The 24,091-nt window shown below is 51.5% G+C and overlaps 9 protein-coding genes across 9 annotated transcripts; 5 read left to right on the forward strand and 4 right to left on the reverse strand.

Moving 5' to 3' along the window:
• Positions 1 to 419: 419 nt before the first annotated feature.
• On the forward strand, positions 420 to 2,344 carry ASPGLDRAFT_180825 (cleavage polyadenylation factor subunit CLP1). The gene is made up of 3 exons (XM_022542977.1): positions 420 to 564; positions 629 to 1,421; positions 1,474 to 2,344. The coding sequence occupies exons 1-3, from the start codon at positions 427 to 429 to the stop codon at positions 2,316 to 2,318; spliced, it is 1,776 nt and encodes a 591-aa protein (XP_022396247.1). The 5' UTR covers positions 420 to 426; the 3' UTR covers positions 2,319 to 2,344.
• A 229-nt stretch (positions 2,345 to 2,573) lies between these two features.
• Positions 2,574 to 4,643, reverse strand: ASPGLDRAFT_136850 (uncharacterized protein; the record flags this gene model as incomplete). Its single annotated transcript, XM_022541479.1, has 1 exon — positions 2,574 to 4,643. The coding sequence occupies one exon, from the start codon at positions 4,641 to 4,643 to the stop codon at positions 2,574 to 2,576; it is 2,070 nt and encodes a 689-aa protein (XP_022396248.1).
• A 1,595-nt stretch (positions 4,644 to 6,238) lies between these two features.
• ASPGLDRAFT_52599 (quinone oxidoreductase family protein) lies at positions 6,239 to 7,592 on the forward strand. Its single transcript, XM_022547797.1, has 2 exons — positions 6,239 to 7,274; positions 7,329 to 7,592. Exons 1-2 carry the CDS (start codon positions 6,343 to 6,345, stop codon positions 7,549 to 7,551), a joined length of 1,155 nt encoding a protein of 384 aa, XP_022396249.1. The 5' UTR covers positions 6,239 to 6,342; the 3' UTR covers positions 7,552 to 7,592.
• On the reverse strand, positions 7,578 to 9,286 carry ASPGLDRAFT_61778 (uncharacterized protein; the record flags this gene model as incomplete). Its single annotated transcript, XM_022548485.1, has 4 exons — positions 7,578 to 8,539; positions 8,591 to 8,839; positions 8,887 to 8,990; positions 9,041 to 9,286. The coding sequence occupies 4 exons, from the start codon at positions 9,284 to 9,286 to the stop codon at positions 7,630 to 7,632; spliced, it is 1,509 nt and encodes a 502-aa protein (XP_022396250.1). The 3' UTR covers positions 7,578 to 7,629.
• Positions 9,287 to 9,824: 538 nt separating this feature from the next.
• ASPGLDRAFT_180835 (inositol polyphosphate multikinase) lies at positions 9,825 to 11,565 on the forward strand. Its single transcript, XM_022542978.1, has 2 exons — positions 9,825 to 10,144; positions 10,228 to 11,565. Exons 1-2 carry the CDS (start codon positions 10,071 to 10,073, stop codon positions 11,378 to 11,380), a joined length of 1,227 nt encoding a protein of 408 aa, XP_022396251.1. The 5' UTR covers positions 9,825 to 10,070; the 3' UTR covers positions 11,381 to 11,565.
• A 118-nt stretch (positions 11,566 to 11,683) lies between these two features.
• Positions 11,684 to 12,209, forward strand: ASPGLDRAFT_136734 (mitochondrial 37S ribosomal protein uS19m; the record flags this gene model as incomplete). Its single annotated transcript, XM_022541475.1, has 4 exons — positions 11,684 to 11,726; positions 11,784 to 11,799; positions 11,913 to 12,095; positions 12,152 to 12,209. The coding sequence occupies 4 exons, from the start codon at positions 11,684 to 11,686 to the stop codon at positions 12,207 to 12,209; spliced, it is 300 nt and encodes a 99-aa protein (XP_022396252.1).
• A 311-nt stretch (positions 12,210 to 12,520) lies between these two features.
• Positions 12,521 to 13,399, reverse strand: ASPGLDRAFT_70085 (putative TFIID and and SAGA complex TAF10 subunit; the record flags this gene model as incomplete). Its single annotated transcript, XM_022549439.1, has 3 exons — positions 12,521 to 12,970; positions 13,028 to 13,261; positions 13,364 to 13,399. 3 exons carry the CDS (start codon positions 13,397 to 13,399, stop codon positions 12,521 to 12,523), a joined length of 720 nt encoding a protein of 239 aa, XP_022396253.1.
• A 427-nt stretch (positions 13,400 to 13,826) lies between these two features.
• On the reverse strand, positions 13,827 to 16,585 carry ASPGLDRAFT_39866 (putative MYB DNA binding protein (Tbf1); the record flags this gene model as incomplete). The annotated part of the gene is made up of 4 exons (XM_022545138.1): positions 13,827 to 15,107; positions 15,168 to 15,821; positions 15,883 to 16,352; positions 16,495 to 16,585. The coding sequence occupies 4 exons, from the start codon at positions 16,583 to 16,585 to the stop codon at positions 13,827 to 13,829; spliced, it is 2,496 nt and encodes an 831-aa protein (XP_022396254.1).
• Positions 16,586 to 17,691: 1,106 nt separating this feature from the next.
• On the forward strand, positions 17,692 to 22,554 carry ASPGLDRAFT_29810 (uncharacterized protein; the record flags this gene model as incomplete). The annotated part of the gene is made up of 5 exons (XM_022543886.1): positions 17,692 to 19,446; positions 19,828 to 19,924; positions 19,989 to 21,990; positions 22,053 to 22,103; positions 22,155 to 22,554. 5 exons carry the CDS (start codon positions 17,692 to 17,694, stop codon positions 22,552 to 22,554), a joined length of 4,305 nt encoding a protein of 1,434 aa, XP_022396255.1.
• Between the last annotated feature and the right edge of the window lie 1,537 nt (positions 22,555 to 24,091).

Here is a 24,091-nt window from a genome sequence, read left to right on the forward strand (position 1 = left end):
TGTTTCTACGTTCCTTTGTTCATGGGCTTTTCCTTTTTCTCTTTTTCCTTTTCTTGTTCTTATTTCTGGATACCTGGTATTTGATTTATAACCCTGTGTCTCTTGCCTGGGAAGGGGTTGGAGCTGTGGGCAGGTGTTTGATAATGCGTTAAGTAGGTTCAATCGATTATGATCTATAAATATCAACTTAGGAGCATCTTGTTCAGTAGATTCATCTTATGGAAGATGGCGTTGTTGGGAGTGTTCGACTGAAGATATCGTAATCGTAGATGTTCTGGGCTAGTCGCAAATTACCCGATTCGGAATTACTGCAAACAAAGCAAAACAGCTTCTCCGCTAGCTAGCTATCACCTTCACTTTTCTTCCACACGCATTCATTTCTACTCAGCAGATAAGCGATAGCTAGACCCCTCTAAAAGAGACACCATGTCTCTCCCAGGTCTCGACCTCGCCCAATCCACCGTGGAAACGGAGTTCACCCCCGCACCGCCAACCCAAGTCAGTCTGGCCAGAGGATCCGAATGGAGGTTTGAAGTGGCCCATGGGACGACAGTGAGAGTCAAGGTACACCTCCATTCTCTACAGCTTACATTTAATAAATACATAAATACTGACAGGATTTGTGCAGCTCCTAGCCGGCACCGCAGAACTCTTCGGCACCGAACTCGCCGCCTCCCAGACCTACACCTTCTCCGGCACAAAAGCCGCAATTTACACCTGGCACAGCTGCACCTTGGAAATCAGCGCCGGAGACACGATCGATGGTCTTGCGAATGGAGGAGCCACTGCCACTGCCACGGGTACCAGCACCGGTGTCCCTGGCCTCGGTGGCCCGACGCGCGGGTACGGCGCAGGCGGGTGCCAAAGCGAATATGTAGCAGAGGAGACGCCGATGGTGGAATACGCGAATGTACACTTTGCGCTGGAGACACTACGACAGGAAGCCAAGGCTACAGGGAAAGATGGTCCGCGGGTTTTGATTGTTGGTCCCGAGAACGCGGGCAAGACGAGTGTCGCGAAGATTCTGACTGCGTATGCAACGAAGATGGAGCGCCAGCCAATCGTGGTGAATCTGGACCCGACGGAGGGTATGCTGAGTGTTCCTGGAACATTGACGGCGACTGCGTTCCGGACGATGATTGATGTTGAGGAGGGTTGGGGGAATAGTCCGATGTCTGGCCCGAGTCCGGTGCCGGTTAAGTTGCCGCTGGTGTATTTCTATCCGTCGCAGAATCCGTTGGAGAATGAGGGTGCGCTGTATCGGCCTGTTTTGTCGAGATTGGCATTGTCGGTTACGGGGAGGATGGCGGAGGATGAGGATGCGCGTGAGACGGGGATTATTGTTGATACGCCTGGGGTTCTGGGGCATGGGAAACCGGGGAGTTTGGAGGTGATTAACCATATTGTCACGGAGTTTTCCAGTATGTTCCCCCTTCACCTTCTTTACCCGTGATAGAGATGCTAACGACGCAGTAACTACAATCCTCGTCCTCGGTTCCGAACGCCTCTACAGCTCCATGCTCAAATCCTACGACAACAAACCCACCTCCTCCGCCTCAGCAGCCGCCTCCGACGAACGCATCTCCGTCATCAAACTCCCCAAATCAGGCGGCTGCGTCGCGGTCGACGCAGCGTTCATGAAAGGCGTCCGCGAATCAGCCATCCGGTCGTATTTCTTCGGAAACCCCATTCCCTCGACTGCTTCTGCAGCGCTGTCGCTGTCGTCTGCGTCTTCAACGACGAATATCACGCTTTCCCCGCATGCGCAGCAGTTGGATTTTAATTCTATGGCTGTTTATAACGTCGCGGGGGCGGAAGATGAGGATGAGGATGATTATGATCCCTCGCAGTTGGAGTCGTTCTTGCCAGGTGGTGGCGTGAATGACTATCCCGAAACCCAACCCCAGCCTCAAGAAGAAAGCACCTCCACACCAGTCCTCCCGGGCACAACACCAACCCCAGCACCAGCCCCAACACCCTACGACTCAGCAACGACCACCACCACCACCACCACCACCACCACCACCACATCTACAACCCCCTCCCCCACCAACGACAACGAAACCCCCCTCAAAAAACTCCCTCCACCCTTCCCAACAACAATGGCAAACTCCCTCCTCGCAATCACCCACGCCCCGCCGACAGCCTCCCCCTCCGAAGTCCGCGACGCAAGTATCATGGGCTTCTTGTACGTTGCAGATGTTGACGTCGAGAAGGGGAAGATGAGGGTTCTGGCACCGATGGGGGGTCGCGTGCCGCCTAGAGCGGCGGTTTGGGGGAGGAGGTGGCCTGGGGAGGTTGTGGGGTTGGTTGGGTAGTTTTTTTTTTTTTTTTTTTTTTTTTTTTTTTTTTTTTTTTGGGTTTTGGAATTTGGGATTGGTTTGGTGCATTGGTGTTGATGGCGTGGGTTTGGGTTGCTTGGTTTTGTATATAGATGGCTTTGATAGTTCGATAAATAGCATTTATGTTATGTTCTCGAGTCAAGCCTATTTAACATTACCAAATACAATAAATAAGTCACAATAGTCACTGTTATACACATCGGACCAGCCGAACAATTAAAACATAATAAATCACTCCCACCCATTCCTCCACGGCACCTTATTCTTCCTCAGCTCCAAATCAACATCATACCCGCGATCCCACTGCCCCAGCAACTTCGACCGCCGCGCCTGATACACCTGCTCCGCGCCAAACCGCTTCAACACAGCAGCCTTCAGAAAACCAAAATCATTCCTCTGCACGGAATCCTTGAATTTCGCGCGCATGCGCGGAGAGTATAATTGGCATGTTGCCTCGCGGCAGCGAGAAGCTTTGTCAGTACCCGGGAGGAGGCGCGGAGTACTCGTGAACTTGTTGGCGATGGGTTCGTCGTCTTGAGCGAACGGCCAGACGACGTCTTCGTAGCAGTCCTCGCAGACGGTGAATTCGGGTAATTGGGGGATGTAGTGCCAGGTTTTGTACTTTGGTCGATCGCGACGGCATTCCGGGAGGGAAGTCTTGCGTCGTGCGTAGGCGATGAATTCGGGGATTTTAGCACGGGGTGGGATTTCTCGCTCCGCGCGGTTGGCCGCGCGGTCGAGCAGGTCGATGTAGTTTACGAAGCGGGGGCTGTCGGTGACGAAGTCGCAGGAGCGCTTGTCCTTGACGGTGCTGCGCTTGAAGGCGTAGCGGAGGGTGGGCATTAGGATTCGTAGGTTTCGGACGCAGGCGGGACAGGCGTTGAAGCCGGGGAGATGAGCTTTTGTCTCTGGGTCGACGACTTTGTACCAGTATTCGGTGGCTTTGTCGCGGCCGGGGCAGACGCTTGTTCCGCGGGTGATTTTGTAGAGGATGTCGAGGTGGTTGAGATCTTCTTTGATGGTTTGGAACCAGGCTAGTCGGGCCCAGGGGTCGCTGAGGGAGCAATTGATCAGGTCGTTGCGAGACTTGGGGGCGTTGGGGATGACGAAGCCGCCGAATTTGGAGTTGGAGATGTTTTCCGTGCATGATGGGCAGATATGCATGTGATCGAAGCCTCTGATCGTGGACCAATCCTGGTGGCCAGGCATCTGCACCGATCGAGGACAGGGCGAGAGACGGAGATCGGAAGTTTTAGAGACTGCTGGAAGCTTCGACTCCAGAGAAGAGCTGCTCCGACGAGCTGGTGCTGGCGAAGCTCGAGGCGACGGCCGCGGTGACGCCCGAGGTGAGAATTCAATTCTTCGACCTGGGGCCGCGTGGATCAATTGTACTTCGTCCGGGAAGGATACCGTCCGTTTTGGTGAAGGCGGTATCACGTTCGACGACATACGGCGTGGTGACGGAGGCGTACAAAGATCAAAGGTTCTCGACGACCTTGGAGACATGCGGTGATGTTCACGGATCGGAGACTGCGGAGCAGATGCAGATTGGGTGATGAAGAACCTCTCAGTCGCTGCAGGCATCTTGATGGATCTTGGAAATGGGGTAATAACAGAGTCAGTAGCTGAGCTGCGTAGACTCTCACAACTACTCTGCTCTTCGACTATTGGGGCCCTCTGGCGCTGCTCGTGGCGTCTGAACCTTTCTTCCATTTTTCGAGAAAAGGACAGGGCTCCAGGGGAGGATTCTCGACGTGGTTGGCTTTCTCGGGGCAGATAGGCCTGGCTTGCATTTGGCTTTGCTGTAACCGGGTTCGGACGGTGATCAGGCGTGGGGATAGGCCGTTGTTGAGCGGGAAGCAATAGCTGTTTGGAGCTTCGAGGAGTAAATCCTCGCTTGGGTTCCGCAACAATGTTCGACAGGTCGCCAAAGTTGAAGGATTGGGGCGGGGGCGTACCAGCCCGAGGAGACATTGGCCAAGCTTCGTACGAAAGATTTTTGATGGCCGGGAAGAATGGCTTGCGATTGGCATGGATTGGAGGAGGCGTAGGAGGACCGTTGCTCTCATCTGACGAACAGTTTTCCGTGCAAGGGACAAGCGGCGGAGGACTTGAGGACCGACGGTCCAAGTCCAAGATCATAGGTTCCTGGTTGATGGTCCCTCTAACACAGACGCCCTCAAGTCCAGGCTTCTCCCCCAGGTTAGACAGGCCATGCAATTCGCGGGCCAAAGAAACATATTCATCTTCCACTAAGGGAGATGGCGGCCATCGAGGCGCGTGCCGGCGGAGGAATGGCATGGTGCGGTCAACAAAGATTCAAAGTTCAGGTCTTATGCATGAAGATCAAAAGGGAATGAGCGTGAAGGAAGAGTCGAAATCCAAAGTCAACGAATGGAGAGACAGTAAAAGGATATCGACACCGTGGTAAGAAAAGAGACATTTCGAAGGTATATATAACTATAGAAAACATATCGGGCAGCGTCTTTTCCGGAAATAGACGCTTCATCCGGACCCATCCATGTCGAATTGGGCGATAACAGACAACAAATCGACCCTGCAGGGATCGGGCGAGGAATAAAAATAAAAATTAAAACGTAAAAAAAGCAAAGCAGTCGTAAGCATAGACAGTCAGTGAACTGCAGAGGGATGCAGGAAGAAAATCCCGGGGCCGGGTTGCCAAAGGACGAAGGAAAGCGCGCAGATCCGAGCAAGCCAGACCTGGCCGTACAATTTGCAGCCGTCGCCAAAGTGGAAACACAAGCGGATTATCAAGTGCCAAGGGCCAGTGAGAGTGGCAGGAAAAAAGGTGATGCGAGTTGGAACCGGGAAATCAATCAATGGCCGGAGGGACAACTAAACACGGTGTGGAGATGGGAGCGAGCACGCTGCAGGCGAGTGTCAACGGACAGTTGGCGGTGTTATGATTATGGACAAACATACTATCGGATGATTCCGCGGTGGTTTATTGGGCTGACTGTTTCAGACGAAGCCTCGAAGAAAGCCCCATTGGTGTATTATGCGGTGGAAGCTGGTCGATATCGAAATGGAGGGCTTTATGGCAGGAACAGACATGATCGTGTTACCCTCGGAACGGGCTCCGGAAAAGCAATGCTGGTGGCAACAGTACTATGTATGCAGGAGAAATTCTAGATGAGTTGGTGAGTTGGACGCCGGATCAGTCGCAGCCAGACAGGCTGAGAGCAGAGGTGAGGTTAGAGGTCCGAAGAGGAAGGTGACCTCACATGACTCTCTCCTACAGGGAATACGAGTACTCTGTAGTAGAAGAAAGAGGTCTGCATGAATCGTACTTTTCTATGCTGTCCAAGCTATCCAAAGTACCAAACATGCTTAGTCAGTTCGTTATATAACTAGTTAGTTACCTCAAGTCATCGCATACAGACCACCGCTCTTTCAATTGCTCCGTATCTTTGACAATATGTTCAACCCTGTCAGTACTCAAACAATTGGTCTATAGCAGCGTCTTGGCTATTCTCTCCCCTCTCTCTCTCTCTCTCTCCCCCCCCCAGGTACACCACATCGTACTTCGGATCGACAGATACATGCACACCCCAGCAGACACAGCACTAGGTCGTCAATACGCAGCCTACCGCAGCATCTTATCTTCCTCTGCATTAGAACTACATTAGGGCTCACACCCCGTACATAGTCCATCAATTGTTATCAATCCCGTCGGCCTCAATTTCGGATATCAATAAGTCTCGATATCCGACGGATCCCCGCAAAAAATGGCGTCATCCGTCGGAGATAGTAGAAAGAGATACAGAATAGCATTATTGGAATAGGAATTGGATTTATAAGGACGGAATGATCCCTCACTAGAACAGGATTAATAATGCTCAATTGCGCTACTGTATAAGTACTGCACTGAGTCCTGTCGATATCACTAACATTGCGGAGTACGATACAACAATCTCTCCCCACCGGATAATCTCTCAACCACATCCTCACCCCCTCTATCTCTAACATATAACAAAGTATGTCTCTTCGCTCTCTTTCCCGCTCTCTCCTCCGTCCCATGTCCATGTCCACTACACCGACAACCCGCCTAGCATCCCTCCACTCCCACCTCCACCTCCAACATACAACCCCTCTAACAACCCCTCCCCAGACCAGACCAAAAACCACAACCACAACCACCAAAATGTCACCCCCCACAACCATGAAAGCAATCGAAATCACCCAAACCGGCGGCCCCGAAGTCCTCTCCTACAAAACCGACCATCCCGTCCCCACACCCGCCGAAAACCAAGTCCTCGTCCAGAACTCCGTCTCCGGAATCAACTACATCGATACGTACTTCCGCACTGGTCTCTATCCGGCGCCGAAACCGGAGATTCTGGGTCGCGAGGCTGTTGGTACTATTGCCGCTCTGGGTTCTGGTGACAACGCGCATGGCTTCCAGGTCGGTGATCGCGTTGCTTGGTTGGGGACGGGTGGGTATGCGGAGTACACTGCCGTGCCTGCGGCGAAGACGGTTAAGGTTCCCGAGGGGATTAGCGATGAGGATGTTATGGCTGGTTTCCTTAGTGGATTGACCGTGTTGACGCTGGTGAAAGAGACGTATCCCGTGCAGAAGGGGGAGACGGTCCTTGTGCATGCGGCTGCTGGCGGGGCGGGGTCGCTGATGGTGCAGGTGCTGAAGAGCATTGGGGCGAAGGTCATCGGTACCGCTGGTGGTGAGGCGAAGTGTGCTTTGGCAAAGCAGTTGGGCGCGGACGTGGTTATTGATTACCGGGCCGAGGACTGGGTGAGCAAGGTGAAGGAGGCTACTGGGGGTAAGGGCGTGGATGTTGTTTATGATTCTGTGGGCAAGGATACGTGGGAGGGTGCGTTGGAGGTGATTAAGAGGAAGGGGACGATTGTTTGGTTTGGGAATGCGAGTGGGCCGGTGCCACCTTTGCCTATTCAGTAAGTTTTCTTTTTCCTGGGCGGTGGTTGACGATGCTAATGCGAATGATGTAGGAAACTCTCGCCCAAGAACCTCAAGGTCGCGCGTCCTCAGCTGTTCGGGTACATTGACACTCGCGAGGAGTACGAGTTCTACACCAATGAGCTGTTCTCGCTGCTCAAGTCGGGCCAGCTCAAGGTCAAGGTTCACAATGTGTATCCGTTGGAGCAGGTTGCGCAGGCTCATATCGATCTGGAGGGTCGCAAGACTACCGGCAAGCCTCTTCTGAAGCCGTAAATATGTACATAGGTATCATCTACGGCCACAATTATATTGAATGCATTATGTGATATCATGCTATCTCTCGTTGGCTGCTCAGATGCAATCTTCCGCTTCCTGTTTCTCGTTCTCATTCTTTGCTTCAGATTCACCCTTGCCATCTTTATCCTCGTCATCATCATCCTCTCCATTCACCAAATCCTTTGGCTTCTTCCATCCAAACATGAGATCATTCGCCAGTACCGTGTAAACCGAGCTATACGCCGTGAAGATTTCATCAAAGAAATGCAATCCGCAGTTGAGCTCAAACACCGACGTGATCACCTTCATCCCCGGATAACATTCTTTCAGCAAATCCTCCTCAAGAAAGAACTCAAACTCATCCGCGGGCTGATTTCCCGACTCCCATTCCTTCCGTTCTTCAGGACTAAGGTCGTACACAGGCTTACCGGGGTCCCGATACGCCTTACCCAGCAATCGTCCAACAGGATGCAGATCAGAAGCGTGGTACTCGTAGAATTCCCGAGTGTCACCGTCAGGCATTATCACGGCCATCACTTCGAACCCATCAATATCTTCGATCCGCATCGCGCGCAGACTATTCTCGTTGGCAAGTCGCTGGAAGCGGTGGGCCTGTTCGTCGTTTCCGGCGCCGGTTAGGGCAAATTTGACCACCTTACGGGCGATGTCGTTAGTCATGCGCACCGTATCATCTTTGGGGTTCGACCACTGGTCGTCTTCGACGTAGGTATCGAAAAAGAAGCCACCGAAAAGGGTCGAGCTTGCCTTGTTGAAGTCGCCGGGGGATTTCACGGTGAATTTCTGGTTGCGCCAGAGTTCCTTGCCTGCAATGTCGCAGGACTTGCGAGCTTCGTCGATATTCGCGTTGTGTTCTGGGCAGACATCGTGGTACATGAGGTACGAGAGAAAGTTGCGGATCGTGACGGTGGCCATCTTGATCATGTCTTCGGATTCGGGGTTGAAGTAGTATGGAAAGTACGAGGTTCTGCTGGGTTAGTCTTTTCAACGTATTTGATACAAGCCTGGTGATACTCACAAATAGCCCTTGACCACGACATCAAAGTCAATCTCCAGATCAGCTCGCTCCTGCGCAATGCTCGCCTGGCCTCTGGTCAGGAGGATCTCCTCGTTGTCCATTTCCTTGAGATCGTGGTCATCCACGCCGCCAAACATCTTAGGGCCGACGTCAACGCCTCCGTACGCCAGGTACTTGGTGAATATCTCTCGACGGTCCGGTTCGATACGACGGTTCTTCTGGAAGCGCAGGATAGCATCTTCCATACGGCTAGCAAGTATTAGCCCACTGCAAAGGGCAAGGAATTCATGACTCACTGAATGATAGGCCTGGTCTCATCATAGATCTCCCGCTCATGACTGTACTGCTCGGGGGTAATAGGTGCATCGACGTAGTATTCCTCGAAACCAGTAGGTTTGGTCTAGCCTGTCAGCAACTTAACCAAACATAGTGAGCCAGGGAGAGGAGTACCTTTCCACGCTTGCTCTTGGACTTCTTGCTCCTCTTCTTTTTCTTCTTCTCCTGTTGCGTGGGATCAACCCAGTCGACCGTGTTAATATTCTCTCCGTTTTCTCCCTCGTCTGGGTCGTCAACTCGGGGCTGCTGGGGAGCGTCGGCAGCGTCTTCTTTGGGAGATTCAGGCTGTGGGTTGTCGTTGGTGACGGTACGGATGGGTAAATCCTGGGATTGGACTTGGGAGTCGTCTGGGGTCTCCATGTTCGCTTTGGTGTTGGTCTTGGTTCCGGGGTAGTTTGTAGAGAGAATTAAAGAGGAAGGAGTAGACTGAGCAAAATAGCAAATATTCAATAAAAGAATAGCCAATCTACTCTGTATACCAGATATTCACTAAGAACAATAAGAAGAATAGCCAATTGAGCAGGTAAAGTAGAGGGGAGTGGTAGAGGAGAAAGGTGTCTGGTGAATGGTCCAGGTCTGTATGTTTCCATCTACTCCGTACAGAAGTACTCTGTTTGCTGCTTGCCTGTATTTCTTTGTTTAACATGGTCCATATGAAAAAGAAAGGAAAACGCAATAGAAAACAGATACATCAGGTCGGTCATACTCTATCGCCAGGTTAGTGGCCATAATAGGAAACATATACTTCGGACTCCGTAGCGAGAATACTGTCAAAACCGTTGTAAGCACTTCAAACCTGGTGTTATTTATATTCTCCGATGCTCTTGCTATCCTAATAGGCCTAACTTTCAATCTTAATTAGCACGATAATAATGCATTGACCAAGTTTGCCTGTATGCTTCTATCTCATCCCCGCTAAAACCAACAAGCAAACAACCTCACTTCCACCAGTCATTTCCTCTACATAGTATTTTCTGTCCATCATTCCTTTTTCTTCTCAACTGCTGTAATACTATCCCAGCGGCTCAGCTAAATCTGTGAGATTTTCTTGTTTATTTATTCGGCTTATCTTTTCGACTTCTTTTTATCTTTTAAACAATTCAAAATCCCCGCGCGAAAGAAAAAGCAAAGAAAAGCAGTCAAAATGCCATCGCCGTCGAAATCGGAAACTCTCGAGCACGACAACTTTGTCGCTTTTGACCACGCCGCTGCTGGACAGTAAGTTGAGCATCTATCATTTCTCATAGATTAGATGAGAGATCATGGGCTTAAGAATATTTCGCATCCTAACACCATCGCAGTGACGGCGTCCGCTGCACCCTCTCCGGTTCCCTAATCGCAAAGCCTTGCACCTCCGCAGAAGTCGAATTTTACGAATCCTGCGCCCTCCATCCTCTATTCCGGGAACTCATCCCTACCTACATCGGTACTCTCTCGTCTGCAGACGACCAACAACAGCAACAACAACCGTCCCTCGCAGTCCCCGCCGCCGCCGACACCCTGCAGTCCGACTCGACAGGCACACCTACAGAAAAAGCAACCTCTCCCTACGGGCGAAAAATCGAGACTGAACTGTCGATTGTGCTGGAGAATGTAGCCGCTGGGTTCAAGAGGCCGAATGTTCTGGATGTCAAGCTGGGAGCGCGGCTCTGGGCAGATGATGCCCGGCCGGAGAAGCGCGCGAAGCTGGACGCTGTTTCGCAGGAAACTACCAGCTCGAGTCTTGGTTTCCGGATCTGCGGCATGAAGGTATTTACCGGTGAGGATGGGGAGAGCGATGAGGGTGCTCTCACCGATCCGTACGATGCGAAGCATGAAGGAAAGGAAGGGGAGAAGGGCGAGGTGATTGAGAAGGACGGCTTCAAGCGCTACGATAAGTGGTACGGACGGTCGTTTAATGAGGGTAATGTCAAGGAAGGCTTTGAGGCCTTCTTCACTGGTGCGAAGCTGGGCGGCGTGGACCGCTCGAAGCTCGTCGCGAGACGGGTCATCGAGGAGCTCAAGCGTGTGCAGAAGACGCTTGAGATGGAGGAGAGCAGGATGTACTCTGCTAGTGTCCTGATAGTCTACGAAGGTGACCCAGAAGCGTTGGAGCACGCGCTTGAGGAGGAAAAGAAGGCCTTGGACAAGCCGCCAACGCAGGATGACGAAGAAGATGAAGACGAAGAAGTGAGCTTAGAAGAACTCCAGCAGGACGGTTCCCTGCAACTGGTTGATGTGAACAATCTGGGGCAAGCCGGGATTCCCCAGCAGGCCATTAACATCCCCATCGATCCCAGCACCGTCGCAAATCTCGGTGATGAGGACGATGACGAGGAGGATGCACCGAAGGTCCATGACCTTCGTTTGATCGACTTTGCCCACGCCCAGTGGACTCCAGGCCAAGGACATGACGAGAATTCTCTTCGGGGTGTGCGGAACTTGATCAAGGTTCTCAATGGAATTGTTGAATGAGTACTTTCATCTTCTTTTCACAGTTGGGTTTGGATCTCCGGGTGAATAGTCGCTGGCGGCTTGTACACGATTTACGATAGCTATCTACGGTTCGATGTTCTTATATAAAAAGCATTGGAGCGCAATACATTCTTTTATTATATTAGTTTCGAAAAACTTTTAGTAACCGTTATGCTCTGCTCTGCTTTGTTGTGCACACAACTATGAATGCTTACATAATCCGGAACAATTTGAACAAAAGATCGATATCGCAAACACTCCGCAGACAACCTCGAAGCATACAGACGGTGCCTCATTGCCAAAATGTTTCCTACTCGCGCTCTCTTTGCGCGGTCTGTCTGGAAGGGTAGGCCCCCTTACTACAATAATTGACGTCGGAGCACAGTGCTAATCCAACTCACAGGCCCGAACATCGTCCCGTATGTCCATTTCCACACCTGCACATGCACCCCGTTCCAATCCCCCAAATCAAACCCGAACCTGAGTTCACCAATCAACCGGAACATCCCAAATACTAATTGAAAAATAATAGCCTCCCCCTCCCCCGCCAAGTTCCCCCACCACCAAACCACCCCCCGATCAAGACGCAAAAGCGCGCCGCAACCATCCTCCCGAATTTCGTGGGCTTGAGATTCGCCGTGCATAATGGGAAGACGTACCATGAGGTCGTGATTAGTGAGGAGATGGTTGGGAGGAAGTTGGGGGAGTATGTTCCGTATGTTTGCCTTCCCTGGATTGGATTGGATTGGATATGGAGTTGGGAAAGACGAGGCTAATGAGTTATAGGACGCGGAAGAGGTTTACGTATAAGCTGTCGAAGAACAAATAGACGGGTCGAGTTTGGTTGGTTTAGGTGGAGGGTTATGTTCGTTTGAAGGTTGTGAATGCATTCTGTTTCTGGCGTTGACACGAATGTATATCTATTTCATGTGTCTATGTAAAATTATGGGAGTTTTATGGGATTTTCACTTGTATTGCATTCTGGGCCTACTTTATTTAACTTCCTAAACGCCACCATTATTGCAGTATTTGATGCAGGTATCTTTTGTCCTTAACCGTATGTACGCCAAAGAAACCCCCAAGCACAAAGCAAAAGAAAAACAGACACAACCGCTCGCCTAGTCGCAAGCTCACAACAAACTACCGATAAAACTCCCCCCTCTTAACACTAACCCCATACTCCCCAACCGCCATCCCCAAATCCTCCATCGTAAGCACCGTCCGTCCCTGCCCAGACCCCCCACTCCCACCACCCCCAAAACCAGGCCTCTGAATCCCCAAATGCGTCCCAGCCTTCCCCTTCCCCGACTCCGCCGACACACCAGCACCGCCGCCCGCAGCACCGGCTCCCGCAGCCCCAGGGACCAAGCCCGAGGCTGCGTTGAGACTGCCCATGGGGTTGCTCGCGGAGGAGCTGTTGGAGGCGCGAATGCGGGCGTATTGGTAGGAGTCTGCGGCGATGTCGGCGATGAATTTCTGGGCGGCGAGGGAGAGGAGGCGCGCGAGGTGTGGTGGTGTTTGGTTGGATCCGTGGCCCGGGGGTGGGAGGCCGGCGAGGGTAAGGTAGTGGGCTGTTACGGCGTCGGGGATCTTTCATCATGAGCTATCACTATCACAATAAAGGGTGAGAAGGGAAGGGGAACGTACAATAGGCGCATACTCATCCATCTTCCCCAAAAACTCCCTTAGACTAGTCTCTTTCTTCGACGGCGCTGCAGCCGCAGCAAGCGCATCGACCGACGTAGGAACAGCCTCCTGCAACGGATTCCCCAGTCCTTCCCCATTCGCACCAGCACCAGCCGTATTCTCGCCGTTATTCATATCGATATCTTCCTGCTCGATCGGCACGTCCAGTTCTGGGTTGTTCGCGTCAGGCTCCTGCTTCACTGCTGTTTCTGTCTGCGCCTGTGCTTGTCCCTGTGCTTGTGCTTGTTGCTGGTCTTGCGATCCGGTTGTTTGCGATGGCGACTGCGAGGATGACGCCTGCGGCTGCACGGGAGGTTGTTGTTGGTCGGCCATGGTGTGTGAGTGGCCAGTTAGGTGTGGTGAAAAATGCAATAGTGTGGTAACACGGCGGGGATGGGGGGACAAGGAGTATCTCTGTTGTGTTTTTTTGGGCAGATAGGCGTTGTTTGTATGGTGTTTGTGTTGTGGTTGACGGGGAGTATGTAAGATAGAGTCGGGCGTGATACCCAGAGAGCGGAGAATTGCTGCTTTCGGACCGACTCGATCAGAAGTCTACATAGTACGGAGTACAGGGACTACTTCGTACATATTCACTCGTGAATCAACTCGCTGTAATTATAGGTAATTACATGCCATTCTGATCATTCTGGTAATATAGATAATTTTACAACAGTAAAATAAGAAGAAACCAACGCCCCTGAACAAATTCAAGCTAATAAACGCGCGAAACCCCTAAACATATACCCAATTAACCTACGCCCTACTGTCCCATATGCATGCCCGAGTTAAGTTGATCCTGATGTTGATGGTGTTGAGGTTGCCCAAACGATTCTCCATGCACCTCTTGACCCAGAGTCTGCATGAGATTCTGTTCGGCGGTCTGGTCAAACTGGTTGTCGTGGTGGCTTGGAGGAAGAGGAGACGCAGACATCGTCGCTTCGTGGCCATGGTTCATGGCAACAGGCTGGGGGTGTGCACCCGCGAGGGCCATCATTCCCTTGATTCCTTCGACGTGCGCTTTGTCCTCTTCGCCCTGCTTCTTTTGTCGCTCCCGTGCTTCGCGCTTGGCCGCTTGGGCGGGTGCGCGAGTCTTGAGCTCACCTGTGACGAACTTGAGGTAGTACGGGACCTCGATGCCGCTCTTCAGGAAAAATAGCTTGAGGTTACGGGCTTTGTCCTTGAGTTGGACCTGGTTGCGGTCTTTCAGCGCTTCGCTGATAGTACCCCCGGGACCGAACATGGCAAGGATCTGGCTCCAGTGTGGTCCCTTTACCCGGTCCAGACCGGCCATCAGGGCATTCTCCTCCTCAGTCGTCCATGGCCGCCGCTGGCTTGGCAAGCCCGACTTGCGGCTGCTTGGTGATGACTTTGCCGATGCGGCCATGCGAGCACGTTCATACAGTACTTGCGTAGGTTGGGATTGAGAGTAGTGAGGGATGCCAGGCATGTAGCCATGGTTAGCAGGCGCGCCAGGGCCAGGGGTTGGCCGGCCGGGAATGGGCGCACTGTGGTTGTAGTGCTGGAAGTTGGCTTGAAGAGGGCTTTGCTGGAAGGTCAGTTGTCCTGGAGCTTGCTGATGCTGTTGCTGCTGTTGCTGCTGCTGCTGCTGCTGCTGCTGCTGTGGCTGGTATCCCTGTGGAGCTGGACTTTGTGAATAGGTGTGCTGAGGCGGCGGCATAGAATAATTAGGAGGAGGTTGCTGCTGAGGCTGGCTCTGCTGTGGCGGGTGATATGGCTGGGGTTGTTGGCCCGGCTGTGGTGGTTGTGGCTGTGGTGGTGCTTGCGGTTGCGCTTGTGGCTGTGGCTGTGGCTGTTGTTGCTGCTGGGACTGTTGTTGGGAGCGTCTCAGTCCATGACCTTGCAAAGCGATTTGGGCCGCACGAGCGGCACGAGCAACAAGGTCACCATGCATGTTCTTGTCGACAGGGACGTCTGGCGGCTGTGGAGCAACAGAAAACTGGCTCTGAAGAGGAGCACCCTGGTTCTCTTGTGCGTCTCCACTCGACTGGGACGGTTGTCGCCCCTTGGTTGCTTTCTTAGTCTGTGTCTGAGAATTAGAACGAACCATCTAAACAGCCACGGCGACGAAGTTAGTACAAACCTGCTGGTGGCTTATGGAATCAAAGTTCTTGGTAACATAAGAGCTCAAGTCCCGTAGGAAATCCTCCCAGTGATACTTGTCCGGTAAAGCTTTGAGCGCTTCTTCATTGTTAATATCAGCAAGAAGGATATCACGACGAGATGCTGCCCGCTTCGCAAAGTCCGCTTCGCTTGGAGCCAATGTGCGACTCGCAGTGTGTCTCTGCATCAAACGCTGCTCAAGGTCTTCGGGAAACAAATCAAATAGGATCTCAGTTCGAGTTCTTTCATTACTGTTCATCGAGGCAATGAATGCCTGGGTCTTGAGTTCAAGGAACAACGCGCCTTGGACCTTAAGCAGGCGGCCACCTTCCGGAACAAAAACTTCGATGAAGTTTTCATTCAGCTCGGAAAAGCCAATCTCCTGGGTGCCGAAGATGCTTGACACGAACGAGGCCAAGTTCGCTTTTCGAATGACATCAACTTGGGCGGGCTCTGTGAGCTCAAGGTCGATAGGCGAAAGGAAGGACTTCTTGGTCGAGTAAACCTTCTTTGTGTGGTCAAACAGGGAACGCATGGTCGCATAGGCTTGTCCATTCTCGGATTCGGGTTCGGAAACGAGGGAGGTAATGTCTTGATAGGAAGACTTGGCAAGCAGAGATAGGATTTGCGTGGACTGAAATAGAGTCGCGTAAGCATTCGGTGATGGGAATAGATTTCAGATCACATAGCCATACCAAGTTGTCCAGGATAGGGAGACTCTGGATCTTAAGGTGAGAGTTCGCCTTGACAAACACCACGCCCTTGGGAGCCTCCTGATTCGACGTGTCCTCGCTCAGCTGCTGCTCTCCCATTGCACACTGTTCTTCGACCCGTTCGGCATGATTCATGATGCTTGAAATCACTGTAGCCATATCCGTATCAATGTCAGTGCCCGTACCAGGGGCCGTGGCGCTCTCTGCAGAGTTCTCACTCTGGCTGGGGCCATTCTCGGCCGGACGTTCATTCGGGTCGACCATGCCCGCGCCCAACGCCGAGGCTAACTCCTCCTCAATTTGATTCCCTGCTGTGTCGTGTGGCAATCGAGTTGGTTGCGTTGAGAATGGCGTATCATCATCTTCAGGTTCGATCTTGCGCTTCTTCGACGCGCGAGGGGAGATTGATCCGTGTTCATCGTTTTCGAGGGGGTGGGGTTGTTTCACGTCGGCTATACACGTAGAAAGGTGCGTAGAAAACGTCAGTAACTATATCAGACTCGACACAGATGATTGATATCCTCTATCTAGTTTGGTTCTCCGGGTCGAAGTAGATCTGGGTGTAGCTAGGGGCAGCGACAGGACACGACTCACATTTGTCATCAACGGGGGCAGAAGGCGATGGAGGCACATCGGAAGGGTCTTGGCCATCAATAGACGGCCTTGCACCTCGAGTGTTCACCATTGTAGGCGAGTCAAGATGGAAAGAGTTGGGATCTTGACTTCCAAGAGCAGAAATGAGGGCTTAGGGGTAGGGCGGGAGCGTAGGGCTTTTTTAGGGGAAAGGAGAGAAGTTGAAGCGCGTTGCGGAGAAGGTGGAAGAATTTTCGCCGGCGGTCGGAAAATGCCGGAATTGCCGTCAGCTACAGAGTACAACTACAGCAAATGCTCTGAATATTTTTGTATTGACTCTGCTCTTCCTCTACGATATGGAGTAGTGACGTAGAATGCAATTCTACTAAATCTGCTCTGTAGTTAGCGAGGCGAGGTTATGACCGAGGTTTGATGTGTGGTGCCTTGTTGCCTGAGGCAGTATCTGGGGTTATATTTTCCGACGTCATTTTCCACTGCTATGTGGACAACATGCCAGTATGGTCCTCTATGCAGTACCTTTTGGTACGATATCTCCTGGTTTTCCCTGATTTACCGGTGCTCATAGAGCCATCACTATTGCAGCTTAATGGCAACCTTTTCTTAGCAAGTGCGTGCACTGCTTACTCTATGCGTCATAGATCACCTTGCCTTGTATACTCGCCATTGCAACAGTTTGACGTGCTCTATCTGCTTGTACCTTTTAGGAACCCGTGGATAATGTCGCAAAAGAAGAGGAGAGGAAAAGCTTCAGATAACGGAATTGAATACAGCGATCTATTGCTCTTCATATGAAATGTCTACATCATGCGATTGGTGCTATGCAATTGCCCCAGAAATACCCCTTAGCTGAATTGACAATTAAAAGCACTCAAACACTATCCATAGCGCGCCGGCCACTGATACACAGGAACTCGTGTCGTCACATCAACCATGTTTGCTCGAAGTCTAATGATGCCGCAAGAGCCTAAACACCTGGGAATATGGCCGTTTTCAGTGACTTTTAAGGTTGGCCCCGGAGCTCACGGTTTGGCAGCTCTCGGGTATATAGTGGCACCATGTCTTGCGCGACTCGCCCTTGTGCTTCGGCAACCCAACCTGTGCAAGTTCATTTCAGGGCAATCCCGTGCCTTTCAGTTGCAATATTGACGCTGGAGTCCGTCAATAATTGAATCACCTATTGCAATTGTTGGGTTCAAGATGTTTCCTGTTCAGCGTTGGTCTTTGGCTCTTGTCGTGGCATTGCAAGCAGCTACTTCGGCCTCCGCCCAAGGGTTGTCCGAGAAAGTCTGGGCAGTCTTCGCATACACTCTTCATGGGGACAGTGTTCCAACAGCCCTCCCCCGTCCGCAGACTTTGAGCCCGTATGGCGCGAATGAGCTTTACGCAGCAGGCTCCTCCTTCCGGGATCGATATGTTGCCGTGTATCCGGATGATTCAGCGGAGAAACTGAGGATCCAGAATCTGTCTCCATATGTGCTGGACTCAGAAGAAGTCGTCGTTCTTTCGAGCACTGAACAATCGGTCGTGGGCTCTGCCCAAGCTTTCATGCAGGGGCTCTACCCTCCTCTGAAACGGGCTGGCAACTTGACGTATTCCGACTCGTCATCTGTGTTGGCCAATGGCTCCATAATTACCGCACCCTTTGAAGGATACCAGTACCCGCAAATCTTGGCCTCCAGCTCGGACGACCCTCAGTCACTCGTGGTGGCCGGGCATGATCAATGTCGAGGACACAAAGTCGCGAGTTCTGAATACCAATCTAGCAACGAGTTTCAGCGAATCACACAAGAAACGGAGGCATTTTACATCGACCTTTACGACCAAGCACTGTCCGGTGTCTATGACCGCTCTTCCGCGACGTACAAGAATGCCTGCGATATCGCGGAGTACTTGGAATACGAGTTGATACACAACGGAACTTTGATGCACGTATTGAGTATGAAAGACATCAAACATGCGCGTTTGCTGGCCGACCAATACCTCTGGGCGACAAATGGAAGGAGGTATACTTGGAATTCCCTGTTGTCTAGTTTCACCGATGGTGCTATTCACACCATTGCCGGTCGAACTCTAGCGTCACGTATCTTGGAAACCTTTGGGACCAATGTCCAGTATCGGGGAGCCAACGAGAAAATGACCCTTGCATTTGGCGGTCCTGAGCCTGCCATAGCTCTCGCATCGCTTACAGAGCTGTCATCTAGGTATGATGGCTTCTATCCGCGTCCGTCGCTTGGTGGTTCGATGGTATTCGAGCTCTACAGTCGGGAAACCGAAGACAACCCGACCTATCCAGATCCTTCCGAGCTTTACGTTCGGTTCGTGCTCCACAACGGAACCGATACTTCCACCAGATTCACTACATACCCTCTCTTCGGATTTGGACCCAGCAATATCGAGATGCGGTACAGTGAATTTCAAGCGGAAATGGAACAGATTGCCACCCTGTCAACTCAGGAGTGGTGTCATGAGTGTGGTTCGTCAGCCGTGTTCTGCTCCGGTGTCCTGAGCAGGAACAGAGAACCGACAAACAATGGCGACTCTATGGACCCAGGAGTTGCTGGTGTCATAGGAGCAGTGGTGACTGTTGTTGTCTTCGCTTCGATTGGTAGCATTTTCGGTCTGCTTACTGCCCTCCGAAATCGCAAATCGCGCCAAGGGAAGCAGGGAGGATTCAAAAGAGATCGGAAGATGGCGGGCGATGCCGATATTATGTTCAGAAACCCTTCATGGGGCGATGCCTATACAGCTGGAAAGCAGAAGTCGGACAACGATATGAGCGGGGCGGTTGTGGTTAGAGGGCAGGAACGTTCGGGCAGCTGGGAGATGACGGAGCCTAAGGAGCGCAATAAAAACAGTCCTATGGAGACCGGAGAGTCAGTGCGCTCTCCTTTCGACGACGAAAATGAAAATGACGAGGAGTGTCTTGTTCACAGTGCTGTTGAGCCGGCCAAGGTGCGCGAGGCCGTTTAGTATAGTTTTGGATTAGAAAAGCTGCTTTTAATTCGCAGAAGCTTATTATGACCATCTAATTGATTTGATGTGTTTATTTTATTTTATTTTTCCCTTTTCCTCCCTTTCTCTCTCTCCCCCTTTCCCGTGTTGTTACGGTTGTATACCTCCACAGTTCCTTCCATCACCTACGCTGAGCGCAGACGACGCCTTCCCAATTCAGGCAGACCACAACAAACCTTCCACCTTTCGTCCAATCTCTCCCACTTCCTCCCTCCATCTCCTTTCACTCCTCCACTTCTTCAATTCTCTTTCTCCCTTTCGATCTCGCAATATTCCAATGCGTTTTTGATGCTTTAACCACTACGCCTTTTTCACTTCCAGTTTTCTCGCCCAATGAAGTACGACATCCCGACCCTTCTGGCTCTCAGCCGGAACGCTCGCATAGACATCGAGAAGTTCAGCACCCAGGCAGCTAGCAGTGAGTCTCTCACCTGAACGATTACAAGATTCGTGGAAACTAATGCCTCTCTTAACGTACACAGACAACCTGATCCGCCGGCGCAAAGCGAGCTCGAATGTCTTGACTGAGATCTCGGTCAACCACTCGAGAGACGTATCCAACCACTCCCTGCAGTTTGAGAAACCTCGCACAGGTTCGGGTACCCAGCTAAGACGCCCTGCTCGCCAACCTCACGATCCACCACAAGGAGTTATTACCCAATCCGATCACGGTTTTACCCGGTTTCTCAAGGAGCACTCTTCCCCCAAGCACCAGCGTGTCACAGCCGGAGGTCGAATCGTACCAATGGACTCTCTCGGCCCTGCTCCAAAGATGCAACTGCCGGTGGGCCAACAGGGCGTTCCGGCTACTCTGTTTCAGACCGAATCGACAATTAATGAGTCAGAGAAGAACCCTAACCCAACCACGGATTCGGACTCCAACGTCAGCAATTCCTCGACGCTTTTCTCGGTTCCTGGAGGCATTTTTCCGGAGCATACAAAGTTACTCAGTGGAAGTGGTACTTTGGCTTCGCAGTTTCAGCTTCCGGGTCTTTTTCCAAGCATAACGCCGGGCCCTGTCACGCCTGCAATGCTCCTACAGCCCAATATCCCTTTGCCGTCTGGTGGCCAGCATTTTTTTCATCCAGAGAACCAGTCTTCGGACTATTTCCCCCTCTTTTCGAACTGCAGTCCATATGGGTTGGGAGCAGAGCAGGCCAACTGGTTTCCGAGTACAAACCAAGGCTTGAACTATCATGGCGCCTCCATTCCCTTCGTACCAGCGGCAAGTCAGCCTAATTCGTCAAACTCGGGGTCTTCATCGGAATTTTCGACAGGCAGTGGCCTTAGCAATGCTACTACTGCGTTCAGTACACCCTCGACTGGTCTCGATCCTTTGTACCAGGCCACCGGATTGTTTTTTGGGCAACCATTTGCTGCACCTCAGACGTCAGCGTTCAAACAGCCTTTGCACGTCCCCAACGTCCCCCAAGGAGTACCACACGGCAAATCGTTGCAAGAGGCCACCAAAGAGCATGTATCTCTTTCCACAGAGCTTTCTCGTCTCGATAGATACATGGCCATGCACACGTGGGATCTGGACCCTAACCAGAAGCAACTGTTGGTTGAACAGCGTATCAAGCTGGTTCGGGACCTGGATGCTGTGCGGACGTACAAGGAGCAACTGGAGTTGATATATGGGCCGATGAAGTCGGGCGCGGCAAAGGCACCGTATGCACCATCCGACGCACGAACTCACTCCAGTCGTTGTAATTCGGGAAATGTTGCAAATGATAGCACTACATTACCGAATCGTGCTGCCGGTTCTACTGTCCACCGTGTTCCGTCAACACAGGGAGCTACCAAGCCTAGAAACGCATCCTCGACAGTCCCATCGGCTGACCAACAATCCAGACCAGCATCTCAACGGCAAAAGAAGGAGAACAAGAATTCGCTCGAAGTCAAGAAGCGTACTTCGACGAAGAAAGATTCTTCGCACGAAGCCAAACTGCAGAGTCGCCCTAAGGGAGCGAGTATCAATCAGAAGCCTGGGAAGCAGGAGACACAGGTGAAACCAGCCCATCAAAACGACATGTCTACTCTCCCTGGCAATACTGATGGATGGACGACACCTACTAAATCAGCACCCCCGGAGATTCGCACGGTCTACCGCAAAATCGAGGAAGCCACCAAGCGCGGTGCCCCGTTGGACGGATTGCTGCAAGAACTTGCTGCAGTCACCGCGCACCTTGTAAAAAAAGCCAGCGAAGACAGCACCGGATCGCCTCGCCCGAAGCCGAAGAGGATGCAAAGAGAAAGTTCACAGGGCCAGACCGGAGGTGAAACAGACACGGCAAGAGTCTTCCCTCAAGCTATCGGAGGAGGTGAACGACCAGCAAGACTTGCGGCAAGGAGGCAATGGGCATCGGAGGAACAACCTCGGACATCTGCGAAGGTTATAATCACATACGAGACGGACGACGATGGGGAATCATGGTCGTCCTATTCCACGACTGATTCATGGGCTACCATGCAAGAAGGAGAGTAAGTTGCTCCCCCTCTTCGAAGCTCACCTCGGATGCATAGAAAACTACTAACAGATACAGTAAACGATGGGTCGAGAGGCAATTACTAGGGGGTAGGAGCCGTGAAACGAGGTGAGACATTCCTCCGCATCTTCCCCGATATTGGACGCTAATTCCTCGCAGCAAAAGCCAGGATGCCTCGAAAAGCGCCGCGAAGACTGGAGGCCAAGTGCAGAAAAAGCTCGATACCCTGGGATGGATTCAGAGCACAAGCCCCGATCGCATGGCTCCACAGCAACTTCGCCAGTCCAGCAGCTCCAGTTCTGGTAACAACAAAGCACCGAGTCACACCGAGAGCACGAAGCAGAGCCACCATCCGTTTTTGAAGCAGTATTTCAGCAAAGACCGTGAAGGCTTGGTCCCGCAGAAGTCGGCTGCCTTGACAACATCTCAGAATGTGAATGCCCACGCTTGTCTTCCTCAATTCGACGGTGCGGAAGACACACCGAGCGGTTTAGCCTTGGGTCCGTGTTCCACGGTGTTCCGACAGTCATTCCAGCGTATCGGCGAAAACGACAGATGATCCATCCGTATCGACTTCGAAAATCAACTTTATAACAGAATTATTAGTGGCGGCTTTCTTTTCGAGTTGGTGTTCTGGTAAAAAAAGAAGGAAGGCTCAGGACAGGCCGGTGATTGGTGTTCCCATGGTTATGAATATATCGTTGTTCGGTATTGTCCAGAAGTGTTATTACCTCGTGGCCGGTCAAGCGCTGGTTACTGGATCTGTTGCATATTGTGTTTAGTGCTGAGTAGTGTTTGATCAATGATATGGTATCTTGTCTATTATAATATGAGCTGTGCAGTGCCCTGACTAGTAGTAGTAATAACCAGCAACCACTATTCACTCCCGTACGCCTAGACTAGTATTTGACCGAGTCAAGGTGTACCTTCTATGGCTCTGCGAAAGGCATTCACTGACGTTGAAATTGACTTGCTCTCAATATAATTCCAGTTAGATGAACTACTCAGCATCGATAACAAGCGTGCGTGATGGCAAGTGGCCAGAGATCGCTCTAATTCTACAGCTGTTGGAGGATGTCAATAGTGCAAGAAACAATACCGTTAAAATGTACCAGTCGAGCAGCCGGTGGAAACGACGAGGCTGTTTATGGACTCCCACGCCCAAATTTTAGGTGTTGAAAAACCGGCTGAATCCAATATGAAACAAGCCTTTCGACACGAAAGGACGTCCCTACATATTGGAACCGTTCTTGGAGAAGCAAGGAAGCCCCGTTTGGATTATAGGGCTGTATACAAAATGAGGAATTCGTTCCTCTCGCGGAACGGGAATTGCTCGTTGTGATAGAGGCGGCTGCTTTTTAATATGGAGATAATCCCCCAGATACTATCGTTCGGTTTGTTTCACCTGCTGACTCTTAAGTATGGGTGGCCGTTCTCAGGTTATACTCCCGGAAGCAACCCTCCTGTGTCCATAGAGAAGAACGACACATGTTCCGATTAATCGGTGGTTGATTATCAAGAAGTGACACTGGGTCATACAAGCATGGTCTCTCTTTCTTCCGGGACACATTCGTCGTCTGTCTTTCTGTATGGAGCAGAAACGATACCTGTTGCGATTAATCTGCGCTTGGTTACGAGAAGAGACAATGGATCATACAGGTATAGTCTCTGTTTCGACGGCCTTCTGGAATGGCATGGAGGATTGAATAGCTACGAGCTCAATGGCTGATTTGTACGTGACATTTTTATCAGGAAAGTATGCTACCAACGGAATAGAAGGGTCAAAACCGGAGTGCGAGTGCACGCGCCTAGCGTATTCTTTACGTAGATGCCGAGGCCATGCAGTACGCAACATCCAGTCTTCTTTCTTTGGTTTCTTTACTATACTAACGAGATACTAGTTGTGGCAGCCACCAACTGACTGGTTCTGGGAATACGCGTTGATGGTTCCTGATTTGGATGGAATTCCGCACTTGTCGGGTTATAAAATGCACAATGAATTATACTTCGCTGCAGCTCCAAGGGAGCCCTCACAGCTTTACGTGTTTTCGGATGTAGATGGTATCCGTCTGCTTTTGCCCCCATGAGCAGAAGTC

The sequence above is a fragment of the Aspergillus glaucus genome (assembly GCF_001890805.1).
Source record: "Aspergillus glaucus CBS 516.65 unplaced genomic scaffold ASPGLscaffold_30, whole genome shotgun sequence".
Taxonomy (NCBI): domain Eukaryota; kingdom Fungi; phylum Ascomycota; class Eurotiomycetes; order Eurotiales; family Aspergillaceae; genus Aspergillus; species Aspergillus glaucus.

Bases quoted from the DNA above. Each gene is read 5' to 3' on its own strand.
- ASPGLDRAFT_52599 (XM_022547797.1), top strand. From the start codon at position 6,343: ATGTCTCTTCGCTCTCTTTCCCGCTCTCTCCTCCGTCCCATGTCCATG. The intron at 7,275-7,328 runs GTAAGTTTTCTT...CGAATGATGTAG, and splicing joins GTGCCACCTTTGCCTATTCA to GAAACTCTCGCCCAAGAACC.
- ASPGLDRAFT_180825 (XM_022542977.1), top strand. From the start codon at position 427: ATGTCTCTCCCAGGTCTCGACCTCGCCCAATCCACCGTGGAAACGGAG. The intron at 565-628 runs GTACACCTCCAT...GGATTTGTGCAG, and splicing joins GGACGACAGTGAGAGTCAAG to CTCCTAGCCGGCACCGCAGA. The intron at 1,422-1,473 runs GTATGTTCCCCC...CTAACGACGCAG, and splicing joins TATTGTCACGGAGTTTTCCA to TAACTACAATCCTCGTCCTC.
- ASPGLDRAFT_180835 (XM_022542978.1), top strand. From the start codon at position 10,071: ATGCCATCGCCGTCGAAATCGGAAACTCTCGAGCACGACAACTTTGTC. The intron at 10,145-10,227 runs GTAAGTTGAGCA...ACACCATCGCAG, and splicing joins GACCACGCCGCTGCTGGACA to TGACGGCGTCCGCTGCACCC.